Raw genomic sequence first — 23,420 nt, forward strand, 5'->3', positions numbered from 1 at the left:
TGAAAATACAAATGACGCGGGACGGGAGTTCAGCCTGACGTCATTCCACGTCACTTTACACGTCGGCGAGCAGGCCCCACGCCCATTCGCCGAAGGGAAAATTTTTCCCTAGGAAAAGTCAGTAACCTGATCTTTAGAATGGCTTCCTCTGCATCCTTCCTCACGGCAACGTGAATCGCATGGACCTTGTATTGAGGTACAATGGCTAATTAGCCATCCTTGACAGGCCAACTCTCTTTCATCTTGGAGCTAAATGGATAGTTTAAAGCACAACAGTTTACAACCTGACAGTTTCAAAACTTTTCTGGGACTTTGGAGACTCCCAGTCTCCACTGTTAACATACAGACTGCTGCCATTATATCCAAGCGTACTGACACCTTCTTCCCAGTAAAACAATCTAAGCTTCCTTTGATCTCTAAGAATCAAACCAAGCAGCCTTACTGTCAGGCAGACATCAGAACAGGTGACATGATCTCCCCAATTAAGCCTAAATTTAAAAAATACAGTCCCAAAACATAATACAGTAATCTTATAAACCTCATGATTGTAACACATTCCACTAGTTTCATGATTATTAATAAATCTAGAATAAAATGCTACTTTCATTCGTAATTAAAGCTGCCACCTAACATGACTCCATAAGTTTTTTTTTCAATTATCAAAGTTCTTCTGAGCACAGCAGCAGATGAAAATCAGCACTGCACAACTTTCCAACTGTTCCTGATGATATCCACAAAGGACTATGGCCCTCTGGAACACACCCAGTAATACAACAAAAACCAAAAAACAGCATGGAATGTTATGCCAGAGTCAAAATATCGGGTGCAAATATATACATAAGATAATGCTGGATTTTTAGTGTCACTTTACTAGATCTTGATCAAGAATTCTAACAATACCTACTTAAAGCACTTGCTTCTTCAGCATCTCTTTTATCAAGCAATTCCTATTACTGATCAGAATAAAGCAATGTCACTTGCACTAATCATCTGATAATCTAGCCCAGGGCATCATAAAAGAATACATATGGTTGGTAAGCACAGATATGGAAGAGAAGACACAGCTCCAAGGCAGATAAATAACAAAGGAAATCAGGGGTGCAAGGCAGGGAAGGAGGGTGTCCACACTTGTTCAGGGGAGAAACTGAAACAAGGAAGTAAGAGCTCTAAAGCAGGCACATGGTCAGAAAGTGAGAGGGTGGGGTTGGTCAGATGGTGGGAGGGGTGGGAGAATGTAGGACTGGAACAAAGATGGAGGAAATCTGAAGGTGGTATACAGAATGAAAGAGCTAAAACGACTCTCTATTTTCCCTAATAATTTAAATCCCCAGATATAAATAAATCCTTGTGCTACACCATCTTCCAGGACTGCACACACGAGTCTCACAAATCATGATTGAATTAGGTCCCTACAATTACTCTGACATCCTACCATAGAAACAATTGAGGAGATTTTCTGAAATTCCTCGCTCATGAAAAGAATTTTAGACTAACAAGTGAAACATTCATACACTAGTATTGCACAGTTTAATCCCAGGACCATTTAAAAAAATGCTGAAAGAAAATCAAACATTTTTTTTTACAAAGAACAGATGTTAAATCATGGGGAGGAATTTGAAAAGTAGAGAAAGGTACTGACTCATTAATGAAAGTAGATAAGGAAGGATAGTGTGCATGCTGACCTCCGCATTCTAAGTTATGCAGGGTAAATAGATTACAATTAAACTACTATCCTAATATTGAACTGCATTAAAGAAGGAAAGATTTACATTTGTAAAGCACCTTATCACATCTGTCAGAAGCATCCTGAAGGACTTCATATACAATAAATTACACAGTGTAGTTAATGGTGTATTGGTCAACAAGGCCTTCATTTTACCCACAAATCAGAAAGAGATAAATGGCAAGTTAATTTGTTTTTTGATAGAATTGGTTGAGGGAGGAATGTTTACCAGTTTAACCTCTGGTTCCTCTTCAAATACTACCATGGAAAAGTTCCAGTTTCAATCTCTGACCTCTGCCAAGTTAGTTGATTACCAGTCCCCAGGCTAAGTAGGAAACAAGGCTACAACTAATACGCATTGTACAGTGATCACACCCCTGTTAGAACAATTATGCCTGTGGGCATTGCGTGAAATAGAATGCAACAGTGATGACGTCCATTCAAATAGCCTGCGCACATTAGTTGGCTAGGTTCACATGAAGCATGGGCATTTGAATGAGGTACATGAGGACTGCGAGCCTCCATGTAGTCTTTCTCTTGAGCCACTTCCATGAATATCACCAGAGGCCAATTGGATGGACTGGCTATATCTGTTGGATGAACCAGGCAATCATTACCATGGAGACACACAGGGGGTCATTTCAACTTCAACAGGGCAGAAAACTGATGTTATTAAGTCAGCCGCCATGTTCAATGGAAAGAAAAATATCAGGTGAGCTGCTAAATAGCAGCTGATCTGAAACTGCCAGTTTACTAACCCTGCCAAAACAGAAAGCTGCTCCCACTGTGTTGAAATTAGCAGGAGGAGATGTCTTGGAATAGCTTAGTTACATTTTATTTCATGGTATATCAAGAGAACTGTATTAGGAAATACTATCACATTATCCCGTATTGGTTTAACTTGCCAACTTGTACAAAATTTCACTATAATAGTATTAATGAAAATGATCTTTCATTTCTTACTGGAAAATGCACCACCCAGTCCATCCACAAAGTCAAATAAGCCAGAAGATCCCAATTTCAGTTTCAATTTGATTAGCTAATCTCACTTAGGGACCCCAACTGATGTCAATAACACTGGGCTAGGGGTAGGAGGAAAATAACAGCCAGAGATTCCCACTCTTCATTGCTACCAGGTGACCCATGCCAGCATCAGGTTTGATGTCTTCCACAGCTATCACTTGCTTATAGGCTCACATATGAAGAATGGGAAGAAGCTAGTATTAGTGCAATTGTGCAGCAGAATGAGTCTGCATCTTTAAGAAAGGGTGGGGGGAAAATGTTAGTTTTTGTTTACCCACTTCTCATGCCTCCTTTGGCTCTATGTTCATAGATCTCTCTCAATAAAATCTGAGACATACACTTGTGGCTCCTGTGAATCCAGGTTTCGCTTTGGGTGATATGACATTGCAGTGGTTTCTATAAAGCAGCACCATTTTTTACGTTTTGAAAAAAGCACATTTTCATGACCATAACAGAACAGGGTAAAAGTCCCCTCAATTTACCACTACTTGATAGAAAGCTAAGACAGTAAAATACTTCCAAAAAATAGTAATGCTTTCATTGAAATATCAAAAGTCTCCTGTAATCAAATTATTGCAATTGCTATTTCAAACATTATTTGCAATAAATTTTGGTACTTGCTCTAATCTTAAATATTGGGATTTAACAACTTAATTTAAATGCAACTCACTTTTCAATTGAAATGAACAGTTTAAGCAGTCACAGCCAGCTGAGTTACAAGTGCTTTTGGAGTTTTGATCACCACTGCTGTAGTGACCTGTCTTTTATATCTCAACCAGCTATTTTTGTGCACCACATTTACCTTTCTTCTGCCCCCCCCAACTGCCACCCTTTGCCCTTACACCTACCATGCTAACTCACCCAGTACTCAAGAACTTAATTTTATCTCATCTCAACGCAGGGCCTAAGTGTCTATTGAGGAATTTGCTACTTCAAAAAAAAACGCATTCTCGTTGATTAAAAACCCATTCTCGTTGATTAAAAACCCATTCACTACATTTAACTTCCTTTAATCCTTCATAACAAGGAACATTGGAATTCATAATCCCATTTCAAAGGATCTATAAACACTTGGAGCTGTCAATGAAGCTGTGAACTGAGAGACATTCCACTGTGATAATGGAAGATTGTGAAATCAGGCATGCAACATTAATCCAGTAATGATTACCCTCATGCTTATGTCAACAGAGTAAAATAGCAAGGACTGAGTTTTTTTAAATACTGTAGACAGTTTTTTTTTCAAATAGTTAAAGGGCAGGAGTTCTAAGTGCCTTGACAGCTTGACAATTCCTTTTGACAGTTCCAATAAGTTTTTGCACTTTTTACAGCCATTCATGTCTGCTTTTAACAATCCAAAAAGGCACTTACCTCTCTCAAAGAGCACCTTGCCGATCCCAAAGGGCACCTGATCTCCCCCAAATGTGTCCTGGAGTCATATCCAAAAAGGTACCTCACCTATCCAAGCAACTCCTGCTCCTAGAAGGTCTAATCTGCACGTGTTATGTTACCCACTCCTAGCTGACGAAAATCTTAAATGACTGTTTTATATGAGCATCTGCCTCTATTTACCACAAATGTGCAATTTGAAACCTGACCCATTACCCTCCTGTGAAAATGGTGGGTGCTGTGACTTCCGGATCCGGGCCCTCTGCAGCCATTTTAATAATGGCAAAGAGGGTCTCCTTCTTTACAAAAGTTCAGGCCTTAGATTCTGCTTAATGTGTCTACACACGGGCACTTCTGAGATAAGAAACTCAAGTGGAAATAGGTGAATGTAAATCTGAGACTTAGTGTTATGTGGCACACTCATCAGACCTCCAATTCACTGAATCACTTTGTCACTCATAATTGGGGTATAACAATGCATCATCCCAGACTGGGGCAGGTAAGACCAGCAATGCAGTTATTTTCAGTGTTTACAAGTTACTTCAATGGGTCACATAACATGCAAGGCATAAACATCCAGGCTTGAGCTGATGCATGGTAAGTAACATGCAAAGCACAAAATACCAGGAAATGACCATCTCCACAAGACTCTAACCACTTCCCCAGGATATTCAGTGACTTAATGATCGCTGAGGTAAGAGGTCCAACAATCTTGGGATCACCATTGACCAGAAACACAAGTCAAGCTTGCCCACTGGAGCAGGTCAGGGGGTAGGTTATCTGTGATGGATGGGTTCACCTTCCAACTTACCACAGTTTCTCCACCAGCTACAAAGTGCAAGTCAAGGCTGTGATAGAATGCTCTCCACTTGTGTGGTTAGCTGCAGCTGCAACAACACTCTAGAAACTCAATACTATCCAGGGCAAAGCAGTCCATTGATTGGTAACCCATCTACTATCTTAAAAATCCACTCCATCCACTCCTGATGCATTGTGGCCGCAGTGTGCACTATGGCTGCAGTGTGTGCTATCCATTGGATGCACTGCAACAACTCACCTAGGCTTCTTCAACAATGCCTCTGAAACCCTCAAACTTCCACCACCTAGTAGGAAAAGGGCAGCAGGTGCATGGGACACCATCTCTTCCTGGTTCCTCTCCAATTCATACATCATTGTGACTTGGACACATATCACCATTCCTTCATCAATGCTGGCTCAAAATATTGGAACTGCCTCCCTAACAGCGCTATGGAAGTACTTTCACCACATGAACTGCAATGGCTCAAGAAGGCGGCTGACCACCACTTTCTGAAAGCCAACTAGGGATGAGGATAAATACTGCCCTTGCTAGCAATGGCCACATCTTGAGAATTATTATTTTTAAAAAAGAAGCACCCCCCAAATGGAAGTAATCCACTTCTGTAATGATAAATGCAGAATACGACAGTTGAACACACATGAAGTTACATGGAACAGATGATTTGTAATCTCTGATATGAGTACATTAACTCTCTTGATTCTCATCAATTACTTGTATCCAGAGTACAAACACCATTTATAAGACTTTTTGCTGTATTTATTCAGATAATACACTCTCCAGTATCCAACTAACAGGCGGACCGAAATCATGTTGATGTCTGATGATGGCAAAACAGTCAAAGCATTAGCCAAATATATGAAAATTGGCAGAGAAAAAGACCAATTGGTTCACCAAGCCATAAGCTATGTTGCAAACGACCACCATGACTTCCAATTCTCCTCAACCAACAAAGGGGAGATGATGGCATAGTGGTAATGTCACTGGATTTGTAATCCAAAGGCCCAAGCTCTGGGGACATGGTTTAAATCCCACTATGGTAGCTAGGGAATTTAACTTCAATTAATAAAGCTGGTCTTAGTAATGGTGAGCATGAAACTGAAAACCCATCTGGTTCACTAATGCCCTTTAGGGAAGGAAATCTGCCATCCTTACGTGGTCTGGCCTACACGTGACTCTAGGCTCACTTATTTCCAGATCAGAACCCAGTGGACAGATGTTTAAATTTGTACAAGCTCTTCCAAAGTTTGAGGAAAGTGATGTTGAAGCATTCTTTATTCCATTTGAGAAGATAGCTAAACAGATGAATTGGCCACAGGAAAGCTGGACATTGTTGTTACAATCCAGGTTGGTGGGTAGAGCACGAGGTTTATGCTTCATTATCAGAAGAAATGTCGCTGAACTATGACGTGGTAAAAAAGCCTATTTTGAGTGCACATGAGTTGTATCCTGATGTATACAGGCATAAATTTAGGAATATGGGAAAACAGCCTGGGCAAACTTATATTGAAAAAAGCAAAATACTGCGGATACTGGAAATCTGAAACAAAAACAAAAATAAAAACAGCCGGAAAAACTCAGCAGACCTAACAGCATCTGTGGAGAGGAACACAGTTGACGTTTCGAGTCCGTATGACTCTTCATCAGAACTAAGGAAATAGAGAAATGAGGTGAAATATAAGCCGGTAGAGGGGGGTGGGACAGGTAGAGCTGGATAGAGGGCCACTAATAGGAGGCAAAGAAGAGATTGCCAAAGACGTCATAGACAAAAGGACAAAGGGGTGTTGACGGACGGCTTATATTAAGTTTGAAAGAGTAAAACAAAGTAATTTGGAAGAATTTAAAGGTTCAATTCCATCAGTAGTGAGAACTCATGTGGAGGAACAGAGGGTTGAAACAGTAAGGCAGCAGCAGAGAAAGCTGATGATTATGAGTTAGTTCTTAGACATAAACCTTTTTGTCGTCACCCTTTTAAATCAGAGAAGAAAAAAGCGGGCAGGTGAAAGGAAGGTAGGTAGTCAGGGAAACAAAGGAGTAGGTGGAAATTTGCAGAAACTTTTCTTTCAGAATAAAAAGGAAAGTGCAAAGGGGAGAAGTGACTTTTGAAAATTGAGATGTTTTTATTGTAATAAAGTTGGACACATGAAGTTTGTGTGTTGGAAATTGCAGGGAAAATCTGTTGGGGTTATTAGGGTGCAGAAAAGTTCTGGAAGTAAAAGTACTATGGATTCTGAGGTTCAGGCACAGGAAAAATCAGTGGTTTGTGTACAGGTAAAACAGGAAGGATCAGTGATAGTTAATGAAGTGGGTATGTGTTCATAATTTACCCAAGAGAATTCTGAGGAGCAAGTTACAGAAATGTTTAAAGATTTTGTATGTGAAGAGGAAGTCTTTCCATGTGTACAGGGGGGAGTAGGTAAAGACGTTAATTTTAAGAGACACAGGCTAGTCAATGCTTAAAGTTGTGGGATAGTGATATTTGTTGTTCAGAGGGAGTATTGCAGGAGCAGATGATAATAAGTAGGGTTCATGGAGATGCTAAACCTATTCCATTGTGGAAGGTAAATTTAAGGAGTAAGAGGAAAACAGGTGAAGTGATTGTTGAAGTAGTGGAAAAAATGCTGGTTGCAGGGGTTCAATTTATTCTGGGTAATGATAGAGCTGGGTCACTAGATGTGGGTGACGCCTATGGTAGTTGAGCAGCCTATAGAAGTGTTTTTGGCAAAAGTGTTGCAGAGAGAGCATCCTGGAATGTTTCCAGACTGCGTGATAACAATACTGCAGCTCCTAGGTTGAAACAAGAAGAACAGGAAGTTCAAATGCAGGGAGAAGGTGTGGAAGTCCAATTAGCTGGCACTGTACTTGATAACATTGTTCAGGAAGAAAGAACAGAGGACAATTCAGCTGAGGCGTTTAACTCAATGCAGTTAAGAGTTACAGAAAAAGAATTCGCAAATAAAACAGTTATATCAGACAACTTACTCAGAAACAGAGTCAGAATGTATTTCAGAATGTTATTACCTTAAGGGTAATGATCTAATGAGAAAATGGCAGCCTTATGCTTCAGCAAATGAAGGCTGGGGGGAGGTGCACTGGATTGTAAAACCATTTGGATATAGAAATGAGATTCTAAGGATAGCTCATGAAATTCTGATTGGGGGACATTTGGGAATTAGAAAGACACAAGTGAAAGTACAAAAAACATTTTTATTGGCCTGGATTGCATAGGGATGTAGTAAAATTCTGTAGAACATGTCACACATGTTGGGTGATAGGGAAACCACAAGCAGTGATTAAGCAGGCATCTTTAATTCCAATTCCAGCATTTGAAGAACCTTTTACTAGGGTCATGATTGATTGTGTAGGACACCTCCCTAAGATTAAAAGTGAAAATCAGTGCTTACTGACAATAACAAATGTGTCTACAAGGATTCCTGAAGCAATACCTTTGAGAAATATTACAACAAAGAAAACTGTGGAAGAGTTAACTAATTTTTTTTTTACAAGATATGGCTTACCTAAAGAAATACAATCAGATCAGGGTTCAAATTTCATGTCATAGCTGTTTAAGGAAGCAGTAAACAATTTTGGGAGTCACAAGGGGCTTTGGAAAAGATGGCATCAAACTCTAAAAACTATGATGAGAGCCTATAGTCAGGATTATCCATTGGATTGGGGTGGGGGAATTCCATTCTTGTTATTTGTTTGGAACACTCCTAATCGATTGGTTTTAATCCTTTTGAATGAGTTTATGGTCATGAGGTAAGGAGACTGTTGAAATTGATTCATGAGAAATTGATGGCTCAAAATTCAGAAACTACTCTCCTGGATTATGCAACAAACTTCTGAGAAGGATTGGACAGAGCATGTGATTTGGTTAGGGAACATTCAAAGATATCACAGCAAGTGATGAAAGTGAGGGCAGACAGGAAAACTATAGCTCATAGTTTTGTTGCTGGGGAAAAAGTGCTAGTTCTGTTTTACCAGTACTGGGTGACTCATTAAAGGCAAAGTTTAGTGGGCCTTACAGGATTGAAAAGAAACCAAATGGAGTAAATTATTTAATAAGTACTCCAGATTGAAGAAAGGAGCAGAAGGTGTGTCATGTACATATGCTTAAAAGGTACTTTGTCAGGGAAGAGGACCAAAAGGAGGTGTTAGTGGTGGTAGATAATGAGAAAGAGGTAGAAATGTAAGATTCTGAAATGGACTTTCCTCTAATTAAATTGGATAATGAGGCGGTACTTAAAAATTTAAATATAATACTAAGTTATCTTCCAGACAAATGTCAAAGTGATTTGGGGAAGCTATTGCAGTCACACAAAGCTATTTGTGGGAATAAGCTGGGTAGGACAATTTAGTTATACATGATGTGTGTGCTGGAGTTTTATCTTCGATAAGATAACATCCTTATCCATTATATCTGTCAAAGTTATCACAACTACGGAAAGAAATCACATTGATGCTTCAAAATGATATCACTGGGTCTAGTTGCAGTAACTGGAGTTCGCTCATTGTGCTGGTACGGAAACCGGATAGAACACAAAGACTGTGCGTGGACTGTGTATCGAAAGGTGGATGCAGTGACAAAAGCATATTCATATGCTATATCACTGCTGGAAGACTGCATTGAGAAAGTGGGACAATCAAAATTTATCACAAAGATCGACTTACTAAGAAGATTTCGGCAAGTTCTGTTATCGGAGATAGCAAAGGAGATATCGGCTTTTGTGACGCCAGATGGAATATATCAGTTTAAAGTCATGCCATCTGGTATTAAAAACACACATGCAACATTTCAAAGCCTGACAAACAAAGAAATTGCAGGTCTGAGCAATTATGTTGTTTATAATGACCATTTGATAGTTTTCAGTCAGATGTGGGAGGAGCACTTACAACATCTGGAAGAATTGTCTTGTCGATTACAAGAAGCTAATCTGGTGATGAACTTGGCTAAAAGTGAATTTGCAAAAGTGTGAGTTAAGTATCTAGGCCATACCATTGGACATGGTAAGGGGGCTCTGAGGGATGTGAAAGACAAGGCTATTGTGGATTTCCCCATCCCCAGAACAAACCGAGAAATGTTGAGATTTCTGGGCATGAGTGGATTTTACCAGAAATTTGTACCAAATTTTGGCAGTGTGGTTGCTCCATTAACTGAACTATTAAAAAAGAACAAGACACAGGAGTGTCAGGAGGTATTTGACTGGTTGAAGACTGTATTAACTACATCACCAGCTTTGGCAGTACCCAATTATGATAAGTAATTTAAGTTGGCCATTTGAGGTATTGCGGGGGGGCGTCTGTTACAAGAAGATGAAAATGGATTTGAAAAACCGATAGGTTATTGTTCATGAAAGTTGAATGTACAACAGAAGATATTCAACAATTGAAAAGGAAACTTTGGGTCTGGTGTTAGCATTACAGCATTTTGAATTTTTTTAAAATGCATTGCAAATAACTCATCAAAAACAATTGTTTGTACAGACCACAATCCTAAACAAATTTCGAGACAGAAATGTAAGGCTATTCAGATGAAGTTTATTACTGCAACAATTTAATCTACAGATTATACATATGGCTGGATGAGAAAATCTGATTGCAGATGCATTGTCAAGAGTTTGAAGTTTAAAGAGAAAATTGGACATTTAAATTCTGGACACTGATTTCTGCTGCTATCAAGGATTTGTGTATATATATTATGTTAATACATGCATCGGGTAATGTAATAGTGTAATAAGTATAGGAGATAATCCAAGATGGGTTAAGAAAATGAAGCTATCTTTTTAAATTATGATGGTTCATTTTTAGTAAGGAGGGGAGTGTCAGGAAAATACAATAATTTTCATAACATTATTGGAATTTATTGTGAGATAGGAATGGTGTGTATGGTACTTAAATTAATTAAAGACTACTGGTCTGGAGGTTTTGATGTGTCAGAAAAGAAGCTAGGTTTGAAATGTTAAATAGGTAAGCATGGCTGAAGATTTAGAATATGCAGTGTAAAGGGAAAATTTGCATTTTTAGATAAACCTGAGTAATTTGAATTTCAAAAGAGTTGGTGAAATGTTACACTTAGCCAGAAGCCAAACAACGTGTTTATTTTCCCAAAGCTTACTGATAAAATTGGTATTCTGAAAGATATTTTTATTAGAAAAGTAGAGTTGAAAATACTTATTGGGACAATGTGATTTACATTAAAAAGGGAGGAAACCTGTATAAAGGAGATTAGGTTGAGAATGGGAAGAAGGAATTCTAAGATCTAATAAGTGTGAAAAGCCTCCAGCCTTTAAGCCTCAAGTTGCTATCTACATGAACTGAAGTCAAGAAAACTCAGAATTTGACTGTTCAGGATATCACATTACTTTGCCTGGGTCTTTTAAAATCTATGGGCAGAATCTTGCTGTCGGTGAGCAGGGGACGGGGCGAGGCCCCCTCGCCGATGCGTAAAATGACGTGGGATGATGTCAGGTGGAACCCCCATCATCCCGCCCCATTTAAATTTTCAGGAAGGCAGGCCCGCAGCAAAATTGGCTATGGGCCCGCTGACCTGTCAATGGCCAATTGAGGCCATTGACAGGATCATTTAAACCACTAAAAGGACCTGCCTGTCCAACCTTAAGGTTGGCGGGCAGCCAGGAGCCCCAGCGGCAAATAGAGAAAACATGAAACCTCATCCACAGGCAGGATGAGGTTTCATGCAGGGTGTTAAAAATTTTAATAAAGCTAATCTGTAAATTATGAACATGTCCCATCTCATGTAACATTGTCACATGAGGGGGACATGTTAGGGAATTCTTTTTTTTAATTTTTAATATTGTTCAAAATGGAAGTGATCTCCCTGAGGTTAAGTGCAGCCTCAGGGAGATGTGTGCTCTTTCATGCGCATGCGCGAAAGAGCATACTCTTGATTTTAGGGAATCCCCCCCACCCGCCCAGAAAGCACATAGCGCTTCCCGCCGGACGGGCCTTAATTGGCCCGCCCATGTAAAATGGTGGTGCGGCCCATTTCGCTGGCGGGGATCAGCTCCCCACCCGCCAGAGATTGGGTCAGGCCCGCCCACCCGAAAGGCATAAAATTCTGCCCTATGTGTTTTACTGTTGCCTTAACAAAGTGTAACTGGGAGTTAGATTAACTAAGGGAGCTAGGAGTTATCATTGTAGTAATTTGTAAACCTATGTATGTGCTTAAAATCATTTTTTTTAATTAATAAAGGTTTAATTTAATTTTGTAAGAAGCCTATAAGGCTCAATGGTCTTATTACTACTGAATTCAAGGCATGCATTTCGAAATAAATACACATTGTAAAATGGTTGTGCCAGTTGTTCAAGTTTCCCTCTGGGATTTGGACAGCTCATCATTTACCATCCGCTGTGCCATAACATCGGTAAAAGGATTAGAAGGAAATTGAGGAGTGATGTTTCACCCAGAGGGTGGTGGGTAACTGGAAGTCACTGGGTGAAAGGGTGGTAGAGGCAGAAACCCTCAAGACATTTTAAAAAATGGATGCGCACCTGAAGTTACCTAACCTACACAAGCTAAGGACCAAAAGCTGAATTGCACTGGATAGTTTTTTTTCAGCCGGTATGGACATGATGGCCTGAATGGCTGCAATGTGTGCCATAAATCTTTCTATGTTTCTATCATCTAACATCCTTCATACATATCAATATTGGCATGAACCAGAAACTTGTTCAGCTCCCTTTTGAATACTTGTAACAAATCCACATATACTGTATAGCCTGGCAACTTGCTCCATTGTCGATGGCCTTGTACAGTTAAAAAAACTCTTGATATCTAACCTAGTTCTACGCTTATAGGTATATCCCCTACCTAATTTAAATAGGCTATCCATTTGGACATAGTCTAGCCCTTTCTTATTTTAAAAACATCTCAGTCAAATCTTCCTAAAATCCATGCATATAAAGAACAAAAAGACCCAGCTCTAAGCATATAACTATAACTACAGACATACTTTGACATAATTTTATGTTACAATAGGCAATTTCATACATCATCAAACTAAAAGTCCTGTATTGGTGTGCACAAAGTCATAGCTTTGTCGTATTTTTTAAATGAGGCCTGAAAAGGTATCAGTGCACTGGCACGGTGTATGCCAACAAATGTTAATTAATTTGCGGAACAAATAAAGCATTTGTTTTGTTGTCCATATTACAAAATGGAAATCTGATAGAAACAACAGAGAATGACAGAATACAGACACTAACATGTAGAGTAAATAAAGACTAAGGTGTTCATTCTTTATCAAGTTGCACTGTAGTACCAGTGGGAGCAGTAACAACTTTGATATGTTTACAGGACATCAAAGCAGCAGTTCAGATGATCCATATAAAATTTGTCAGGTAATCAGATTGAGTTTTACTGATAATATAGTAGCATAAAACTAGAAGGGATTCATAAAACATTTACAGTCAAATTACTAAATTTATTGCAACAGTACTTCTTTAAATACAGGACTTCTAGTTATTCCTTGACCAAAGACCAACAGAATTAAAACTTCCCAGTCTGGAAAAAGCCACATAAAGCTGCCCATGTGTAAAAACTGGCTTAGGACTATAAATACAATTTTTGTCAAGAGTCTGGCCTTGTGATTTGGTTATAGTCATAGAATATGAAAATCTAATTGGGAATTGTTTTCACTTGAGGTGAAAAGGCAGTTTTACATCTGATGGGCTCAATATTATTCGAGGAATACATCTCTATTTCCTTAAAATCTGCAGTCATAATTTCAGCAATCATCAAACAGGTTCTGGACTAGCAATCTTGTTCCATGACAATAGGATTCAAACTTTGTAGCTACATTACAACTGCTCCTTCTTTAAGTCTAAGCTTGTGTGGTGACATGTCCATTGGTGTTAGCAGTGTAGAAACTCAGGAGAGTGCAGGTATGGAATGCTATCATCTGCTTCACCTATAGAATCAATGCTGCTGTATTCTTTTAGTTCACCTGACAACTCTCTGAAAAATTTTCCATTCAAATCTAGAAAATCCTCATTTTCAGCACAAAGAATAGCCTCCAAATGATAAGTTGCATCAAATAATTGTTCCTGCCATTTTGCCACACTTAACCAACCCCATCATCTCATCCATTCCTTTCATGTCATCCCTCTCAAGCAAACTCTATCCCATTCCATCCTCATTGCTCCTGCCAATCCCATTCCATCCCACACAAGAACAATGTCCCCAGCCGAACAAATTTTGTTGTTGGGTCCCCCCTTATCTTCCACTGTTTTTATCTTCCATCTACTCCCACAGCCCGCTACCAATCATTGGCAATTGCACATGCATCAAGCACTCCCAGCCTCTGCGTGCCTCACGAGCATCCAAGTGTGTCATGCATTTCCCCACCCCCACCATATAAACACATCCACAGATGCACCCCTTAAACTGATTAATTAAAGCAGTCCAGATAAAAAAACCTATAATTATGACAAATGATGCTGTTACAGATATGATGATGTCAGTAGTTATTTCAAACATTACTACTGAGTAAACAACTTCCTGCTATGCAATCCTCAAAAAATGCTTAAGAAGTGCCCTTGGCCTTGTAGCGGTCTTAAACTGAGCTATATATTGAAGCAAATACAGCTTCACACTGAAGGAGCAAATGTTCCTTCATGGGTCTATGATACAATGGAACACAGGAACAGACCAATGTATTTGGAATTTGAAATTGAACAAGAACTTTTGTTTTTAAAGAGAACATTAGTCACTTAAAGGTATCCAAAATGCCACATACTATATTTGTAATGAGACCATTATTCTTTTTAGATTTTTTAAAAATCTCTTTTCATTGTAATGCATATTACACCCGAATGGGCAAAACCAAGCAATTTTTTTTAAAAAAACAAGCTTTCCAAATCCAACACCTCACAAGTGACAAGGTCAAAACAACAAATGACAACGTCATGCACAATAACAGCACATCAGTGATGCCAGCTGCAGCTTGAGCATCTGCTTTTACCTTTGGGGTTCTGATGTGCTCCATCCCTTCCCTGAAAAACCCAAGGTGCCAACAAGGCAATTACTACTCCTAATTTTGGGGAGCCAAGGGGAACTGATTTCGCTGGAAAGATTGTGCTTCTTTCCTCCGGACGATGCAATACCAGTATCTGAATGATTCCAATCAATGGATGGATGCTCCAGCTGCCATCCCTCCCACTGCATTCACTCACCCAGCAGCCTCTGCGCAGATGTTTCCTCCGGGTCCTATCGCCCGTCCCTTTTATTGCCTTAAACGATTCATTGTCCCATTTGCCACTTCTCCCGTAAAAGAGGAACCAAGAAAGAGGCTGGTTTTGATTTATTTTATTAGAGTTTGAATATTTACTATTTTGTTATATTTCTGTTAATTTATAAGAGGCACAGCGAACGGAATGCTACTTACAAGAACTACAAAACTAGGGAACAATTCAGAGCTGGAAAGTGGGGTTAGGCTGAAAAGCTTTTGCAGCCAGCACAGACACGATGGGGTGAATGGTCTCCTTCTGCACCATAAGTTTGCACGATTCCATGATTCTATCCTTTTTTCACTCTCAGGTTCATGAGACTATTAGTTGGAAAGACATATGCTGTACTAACATATAAGCTTATTAATGCAGACCAATTTCTGTTCTGTTGACAAAAAAGTTACAAAAACAACTTAATATAAATTCTTCAGTCCTCTCATTAAGCTATTATACCATGGTGTTATTTTTTTCCCATACACTGGATGAGCAGAAATCTCCAATTAATTTTTTTCATACATTTACAGGGTGTGGGTGTCACTGGCTAGGCCAGTATGTATTGTTCATCCCTAATTGCTCTGGAGAAGGTGGTGGTGAGCTGCCTTCTTGAACCACTGCAGTCACTGTGGTGTAGGTACATCCACAGTGCTGTTAGGAAGGGAGTTCCAGGATTTTGACCCAGCGACAGTGAAAGAAAGGTGATATATTTCCAAATCTGGATGGTGTGTGGCTTGGAGGGGAACTTCCATTTGGTGTTTCCATGTATCTGCTGTCCTTGTCCTACTAGGTGGTAGTGGTCATGGTGCCACCTAAGGAGCCTTGGTGAGTTTCTGCAGTGCATCTTGTAGATGATACACACAACTGCCGCTGTTCGATGGTGGTGGAGGGAATGAATGTTTGTGGGAGGTTTCAATCAAGTGAGCTACTTTGTCCTGGATGGTGTCAAGCTTCTTGAGTGTTGTTGGAGCTGCACTCATCCAGGCAAGTGGAAAGTATTCCATCACAATCCTGACTCGTGCTTTGTAGATGGTGGACAGTCTTTGGGGAATCAAGAGGTGAGTTACTCACCACAGGACCCCTAGCCTCTGACCTGCTCTTGTAGTCACAGTATTTTTGGGGCTAGTGCAGTTCAGCTTCTGGTCAATGGTAACCCCCAGGATGTTGATAGAAAGACTAAAGCCACTATCTTTGGTCTCTACTTCTAACTCAGTTCCCTAGCCACCAGCTCCATCCCTCTCCCTGGAAATTGTCTGAGGCTGAACCAAACTGTTCATAACCTTGTGTCATATTTAACCCTGAGATGCACCTCTGACCATATGTCCACACCATCATTAAGATCATCCATTTCCTCCAGAATCTGTCCAGTGTTTGTTCCAATTCCTGGATCGTTGACACATCGCTGACAAATGTTTCAGCTCTATATATATACATTTCAGACCAAGCAGGACAGACTTCTTTCTTCTTGATATGACATATTCCACAGTAATTTTAGTCAATTTTAGAAGTTTTCCAACATTGCACTGTAAAAAAATTGAGTAAAAGATGCCAGTATATAATTAGAATCCAGCTGTTCAGTTACGTTTCTCAGAGAAGGAAAACTGTCACCTCTTCCTAGTCTGGTCTACATGTGATGCTGGTCCTGGTGATTCTTGTTGCTCTCAGAACAACTAGAAATGGGTAACAATTGGCAACTCCATTGCAACCTAAATTCTAAGCATGCATTTTTTAAAAATATTTTTAAACATTCTGGCAGATCCACATTGAGTTACTTCAATTCCTGGCAATAAGCAGTTAATGTTGTTCTGATCAGCCAATATCAAACCTGCAAAAACAGAAGTTAAAAACTACAGGGGTTGACAATCAATGACATGGTGAGGGGAGGGTGGGTGTGGCTGGGAGTGGTGTTGAGATATGGACAAGGATAAGGTCAGAATGTACTTGTTGCAAACTTCCACCATCGATGCAGCAGACTAGGATCATGGAGAAGTACCTTACTTTGCATTCCAGGCATTGGCTCACTGATGCTATTGTGGTTGCCAGGTGTAGGGAGGGGAGTTTGTGGATGTGAATTCTGGATCGTCCTGGGGGAAGATGCTTTCCTTCTCTCTTTGTAGGGGGGGCTGTTTTAAAGATTAAAAAATACCCACTCAAATTTTCAAGACTCCATATCCTCAATCCAGCCTGACTCCCACTGCCAACCACCAGTATTTAGCAGCATGGTAGGAAATATTATGCAAATGAGGAATCTAATATATCCCAGTCCTGGCTCAATTTCCAGCCCCTCTGGCACACTCTCATCAGAGTTAGAGCAGGAGCGCACCAAAAGAACCAGAAACTTTTAGCCCCATTTGTCTTTATTACTCAGCCACTTTGAATGTCTTCGTATTGCTGTCAATCCTACTGTTGCAGCAGGTTGCTGTAGAATAAATTTTGCAGAACTCATTTTCCCTTTCAAAAATGTCTAGATCCACCGCTGTAGAAATTACACTTCTGTGTACTTTAGCTTTTTCCATCCTGAAAATCCAACTGATGGCATATTGGTTAAAACAATAACTTAAGTCATAGCAAGTACATGATAACCCACTGCACTCCATTGTAACAAGAAAACAACTTGCATTTATGTGGTGCTTTTCATGACCAATGGATGTCTCAAAATGCTTTACAGCCAATGATATACTTTTAAAGTATATCATTGTTGTAATATAGACAACACAGCAAACTCTCACAAACAGCAATTTGACAATAATCAGATCATCTGTTTTTGCGATGTTGATTAAGGGATAAATATTCCAGTGAAGCCCAACGCAAACTGGAGGAACAACACCTCATCTTCCGACTAGGGACTTTACAGCCTTCCGGACTGAATATTGAATTCAACAACTTTAGGTCGTAAGCTCCCTCCCCCATCCCCACCCCCTTTCTGTTTCCCCATTCCCCTTTTTTTTCCAATAAATTATAAAGATTTTCCTTTTCCCACCTATTTCCATTATATAAAAAAAACCCCACTAGAGCTATACCTTGAGTGCCCTACCATCCATTCTTAATTAGCACATTTGTTTAGATAATATCGCCAACTTTAATTTTAACACCTATGTGTTCTATTGTATTATTGTCGTTGACATCTTTTGATGATCTGCTTCTATCACTGCTTGTTTGTCCCTACAACCACACCCCCCCCCCACCTCTTTGTCTCTCTATCTCTCCGCCCCCCACACACACACCTTAAACCAGCTTATATTTCAACTCTTTCTTGGACTCGAACGCAAGTTCTGTCGAAGGGTCATGAGGACTCGAAACGTCAACTCTTTTCTTCTCCGCCGCTGCTGCCAGACCTGCTGTGTTTTTCCAGGTAATTCTGTTTTTGTTTTGGATTTCCAGCATCCGCAGTTTTTTTGTTTTTATATTTAAGGGATAAATATTGTCCAGGACACCAAAAGTAAATTCCCCACAGATGCTGCCAGGCCTGCTGGGTATTTCCAGGACTTTCTGTTTTTATTTCAGATTTTCAGCATCTGCAGTATTTTATTTTAATAAATTCCCTGCTCTTAATAGAATTAGTACCATGGGATCTTTTGGGATTCAGTTTAATGTCTCACCTGAGGGACAGCACCCCCAACTGTGCAGCACTCCCTCGGAATGACTTTGGAGTGTCAACCTATTTTTTTGCGCTCAAGACCTGGAGTGAGACTTCCACCCACGACCTTCTGATTTAGAAAATAGTGTCACCAAAGAAGCCACAGCTGACACTTGCGCTATCTATGCGTAATGTTTTTCGCGGCATTCACAGTAAAACTGCACTGTGAACTCTGATCTCAAAATACCAATAAAGATCTTGAAATCCAATGCAATAAGAAATTTAATTTCATTCAGTGTCGTGTTTCAGTTGGTTGCAAGAAAATGTCCAACTGGGTCAATAATTTAAAGCTCTGAAAATAATTCACAAAACTTCAACAAAATATTTTAGCCCACGGCAATATGAAGTCTATTTGAGAAGCAAGGTCACATCAATTTTGGTAACATGTTGCTTCTGGTTGGATTGGGGAACTCTGATAGAGTTAGCAATGACTCGCAGTAGTAGAGTGCGCCGCCTCCTCATCTCCTGCCTGGTCAAGAGACTGGGCACGTGGCCGGGCTCACTTTATATCTTGCAGGAATTGTTGCAGTTCACTTGCAGTGCGACTGTAGATCAGGTCTAGGGCGGAAACAATCTTGTGTCCGGCTTTGGAGATTGCTATAGTGTCCTTTCAAAATAGCTTACCGCACTTTGGGGAATCGTTGTTACCAGTGGGTGCACTTTTGAAAGAAAAGTAAGTTATTCACAAAACGTTTCACGAAAAGGGCGATGAAGCGTTTCCACTTTATAAATACTGCATTGCAATCTCTTTTTCGCACCTTGGCACAGTGAAGTATTTACTTGTGTCAGGAAACGACGGTGCTTAGTGCCGACCTCTCGTAAGAAAGTTGTGTGTGTAGTTTTGATATGTTTATGACAACTGTACAAAAGCAATTTGTGTTACAGAAGGAATCCTCTAATTACTGTTGCCCCTCGGGTCACGTACTTGGCGGGTAAATTTGTACGGAATTTAAGTTTGTGATCGTATTCCATGAGTAACTCGCATGTCGTCTGCACACTTTTAATACTTGCAATACTTATAATTATTTGGCGGTCGATTCTTGACACATTCAAGTCAAATAACACTTTTGTACAATAGAAACGGAAAATGCTGTATATACTCAATCGGTCCGACAGCATCTGTGTAGAGAGAGGCAGAGTTAATGTTTCGAATCGACTGTGATCTTTCCTCATAACTGAACAAATATTTTTGGTTTTTTTTTGTTTTTTTGATGTACAGATTTTCTGCTCCCCTTTGACTTCTCCATTCCATTATTGACTGATTGACAGTGGGGGGGAGGTGGGATAATTTTCCGAGTACAGATTTGTGGTCGGCTAGCTTCCCTTTTTTGGAGTTATTAAGATAGACATTTATTTATTGTGTATATGCACATAATTATAGATACATTTTAAACAAATTATAAATGAAGTGGCAACACAGACACTGAAAGTTTAACCATTGGTTTCACGGGAAATTGGCATTCTTGATGTGTGAAGCCAGAGGGTGTGACAATAGGTTATTTATCTGTCGGCATGGGTGTGCATCACATTGATGTAGTCTTGTTGTCCCTCAAGAGGCTCAATCTTAACCCATTCAAAACTCAGGAACTTAATAAATAGAGTTAAAATTGGGCCCAAGGGGTCTGTATTGATTCCTGGATGGGTAGCAGGCTGGTAAGGTGTGCTGACTGACAAGCCACCCATTCCAGGAGGGGAGATAGCCTCCCTGAATTTGTGGCTCAGGCCTCATTTATTGCAAGAGAGCTTACTCGGACATCTGATGCAACTCATCAGATTGAGGTTCCAAAATTGAGTCAGATGTATGATTAGCTGCAAGTTTAGTCGTGATTTTGCGTCTCTGGGCCAAAATTATTCAACTTTTGCCTTTGGTGGCCCTCCACAGTTCCATAGGTATGGAAAAAAAGCACAATCTCAAAATATACATTGAATCATAGCCTGAATCTTAAGTAAGCTCAAGAAGAATTATATACTAAAAATATGAAAATGCTGATGTTGTAGTACAAGGATTGTATAATTGGGATTCACTTGGGAATCAATGATTTTATAGAAAGTAAAGCACTAATGTTGTGGATGATGTAACTGTCTTGATGTTGTGTGACTGTTGTCATTCAGTTTATTTTTCCTAGACTACCAGTCCTGGCATGTATGTTCTGTATTTGCAGTTTGTATTTGTTTAGTAGTGTGTGTTCAGGAGTCCATTTTCAAGTGGTACCTTTGCTAAGATGAGTTTTTTGTTCAACATGGCAGAATTACTTTATAATTTAAATTCAACATGGATTACTAAAAGTTGAAGACTAAGTTTAATCTGTGTTGTGGTTGAGATCCCCGGTGTTAGCCAGCATGATTTTAAAATCAATTATGAAGGCTTTTTATTTCAGTAGAGTGCAGTGCAATTCTTACAGTTAAATGTCGACACGTGCAAAAAATTTTCTTTTTGTTGATATTAAGTAAGTGCAGAAAGATATTGACACCAGATAGGTTTAAACTGGGCTTGTGTCTTCACAATAGAAACAGATCTGCTGAAATCTTTTTTTGGTACACCTGCAAAAATGATTTTGAATTGAGGCTGCTAGTATGTACATGTAAAATTGACAACATTTGCAGCCAATGTGAAAAGGGAGCTGTGGTCATATTGGCCACTCACATTAATCTAATCTGGGAGTGATACTATGCCTTAAAATAGAATTACATAAAATATACAGCACAGAAACAGGCCATTCAACCCAACCATCCCATGCCAGCATTTATACTTCATTTGAACTGCCTGGAATGTCTTTTTCCTTTTCTCTCCAAAACCAGGAATATAGCCCCACTCAAATGGTCAGTCTTAAATTGTGATCACTGTTAAGCCTGCTTCAGTTCTCATCAAATATTTGGAGACATACACTTTCTGACTGAGCTTATTGAAAAGTATTGATTACTCTTTTCTATCTTTCTAATGGAATGACATTCATGCCAGTTGTAGTGCCTTCAGTCCTCAAACATCTCAGCTAATCTAGTACTCTGCAACCTGGATCCTCACCCTTGCAAAGTGCCACACACTGATTGACCCTATCAAGTGCATTGGCATAGTGATTATGTTAGTAAATGGTTATCCAGAGGCCTGGAGTAACGACCTAGAAATATGGGGCAGTTCTTGAGCCTCTGCTGATTCTGGAAATGGAGGTAAGCGGGAGTTAAAAATATCACTGCTGGCTGGCATCCTGGTTCCTCAGCTCCGTTTCAGGCTGTTTTCACAGAGGTGCGATTGGATGGCGTGATGCTATAGCACTACATGCCCACATTCAGTGGTAGCTGACATGGCCCATTAACAGCCTGTTGAGGCCAATTGAATGACTGGCCTTTGGCTTCCGGGTTGCACCTTGGGGAGGAGTGTTGTGGTGCTGGCGACGCCCAACACTCCAGACAGGCGTGGGGCCCTCCCTCCCTGCCTTGATGCAGGAACAGCCACAGGCTGCCCTGCAAAGGGGCTCACCCTCCCTCTCCCCACCCCACAGTGGTGGTTTGGCTGCAACATCCATATTTTAATTTAAGTTTTAAAAAGTTAGACAGACGTAACTCCTATTTTAAAGCACACTCTCCCTTATTTTCTATTGCAACCTGCTGCTCCTTTCAAACTGGAAGGCCCCTGGTTCTCCAACTTGGAGACTCTGCCCACTCTCACTAATTGAACACAGAGCCTGTTTCCAGTCCAATGAAATGAGTCCCCCTATGAAAATCAGGAATGGTGACTATTTTCCCTTCCATCCCCTTTTGGGGGAGTGGGTACAGGACCAGGAATTTCCTGCTCCTGGAGGGAAAATCCTGCCTATGAGTTCAAATCCCCCCAAAGCAAATGAAGAATTTAAAAATTAGCCTCAGTAATGGTGATTGTGAAAGAATTGGTTTGTTGTAAAACCCCATCTGGTTCACTTATGTCCTGTATTGTAGGAAATCTGCTGAGCTTACCTGACCTGGCCTCTAAGTGACTCCAGACCCACAGCAAATGTGACAGATTTCTGAAAGCTACTCCATTTCCTCTAGGGCATTTAGTGATGGATAATAAATGTTGACCATGCCACTCATGCCCACGTACTGTGAATAAATTAAAAAAAAAACATTGATCCTCACCATGGGGCAGAATTTTGCCCTTGGCGTGTGGGCTCAGTGGGGAAGATGCTTGCCACCTGTGATCAGGCCCAGAAAGCAAATTCATGCTGGTGGGCCAATTAAGGCTCGCCCAGCATGAAATGTGAGTGACAGCGCTTAGCGCTGCGTGTGTGTGTGTGTGTGTGTGGAGAGTGAGTGGAGCAAGCACAACCTTTGCACACGAGTGCATGCTACGTAATCTCCCTGAGGCAGAGAGCTGCCTCAGGAAGAAGAACTGATTTCAAACAAAAAAATTAATGGTTTTATAAATGTCATGAAACATGTCCCCTCATGTGACTATCACATGAGCAGGGACATGTTATTAATGAAAAAATAAAGGTTTTATTTGATTTTTATGTGCTTTTGGAAACCTCACCCCACCCATGGATGAGGTTTCCAAAAAAATGCAAAGGCCGCTTGGCCTTTTCGCCTGCCCGCCAACTGTAAGGTTGGATGGGCAG

At 40.1% G+C, this 23,420-nt stretch overlaps 2 protein-coding genes across 2 annotated transcripts in view; one reads left to right on the forward strand and one right to left on the reverse strand.

Moving 5' to 3' along the window:
* mtmr7b (myotubularin related protein 7b) overlaps nucleotides 1-15,132 on the reverse strand; it is a 129,563-nt gene extending 114,431 nt beyond the window's left edge. Inside the window, exon 1 of the mRNA XM_041188124.1 lies at nucleotides 14,936-15,132. Coding sequence (XP_041044058.1) covers nucleotides 14,936-14,959 — 24 coding nt within the window. The 5' untranslated portion in view covers nucleotides 14,960-15,132. The remainder of the gene's footprint in view (nucleotides 1-14,935) is intronic.
* Nucleotides 15,133-19,450: 4,318 nt separating this feature from the next.
* Nucleotides 19,451-23,420, forward strand: part of slc7a2 (solute carrier family 7 member 2) — a 198,697-nt gene continuing 194,727 nt past the window's right edge. The window contains exon 1 of the mRNA XM_041191056.1: nucleotides 19,451-19,504. The gene's annotated coding sequence lies outside the window, so the exon portion shown is untranslated. The remainder of the gene's footprint in view (nucleotides 19,505-23,420) is intronic.

This window comes from Carcharodon carcharias, chromosome 1 (genome assembly GCF_017639515.1).
Source record: "Carcharodon carcharias isolate sCarCar2 chromosome 1, sCarCar2.pri, whole genome shotgun sequence".
NCBI classification, from domain to species: Eukaryota; Metazoa; Chordata; class Chondrichthyes; order Lamniformes; family Lamnidae; genus Carcharodon; species Carcharodon carcharias.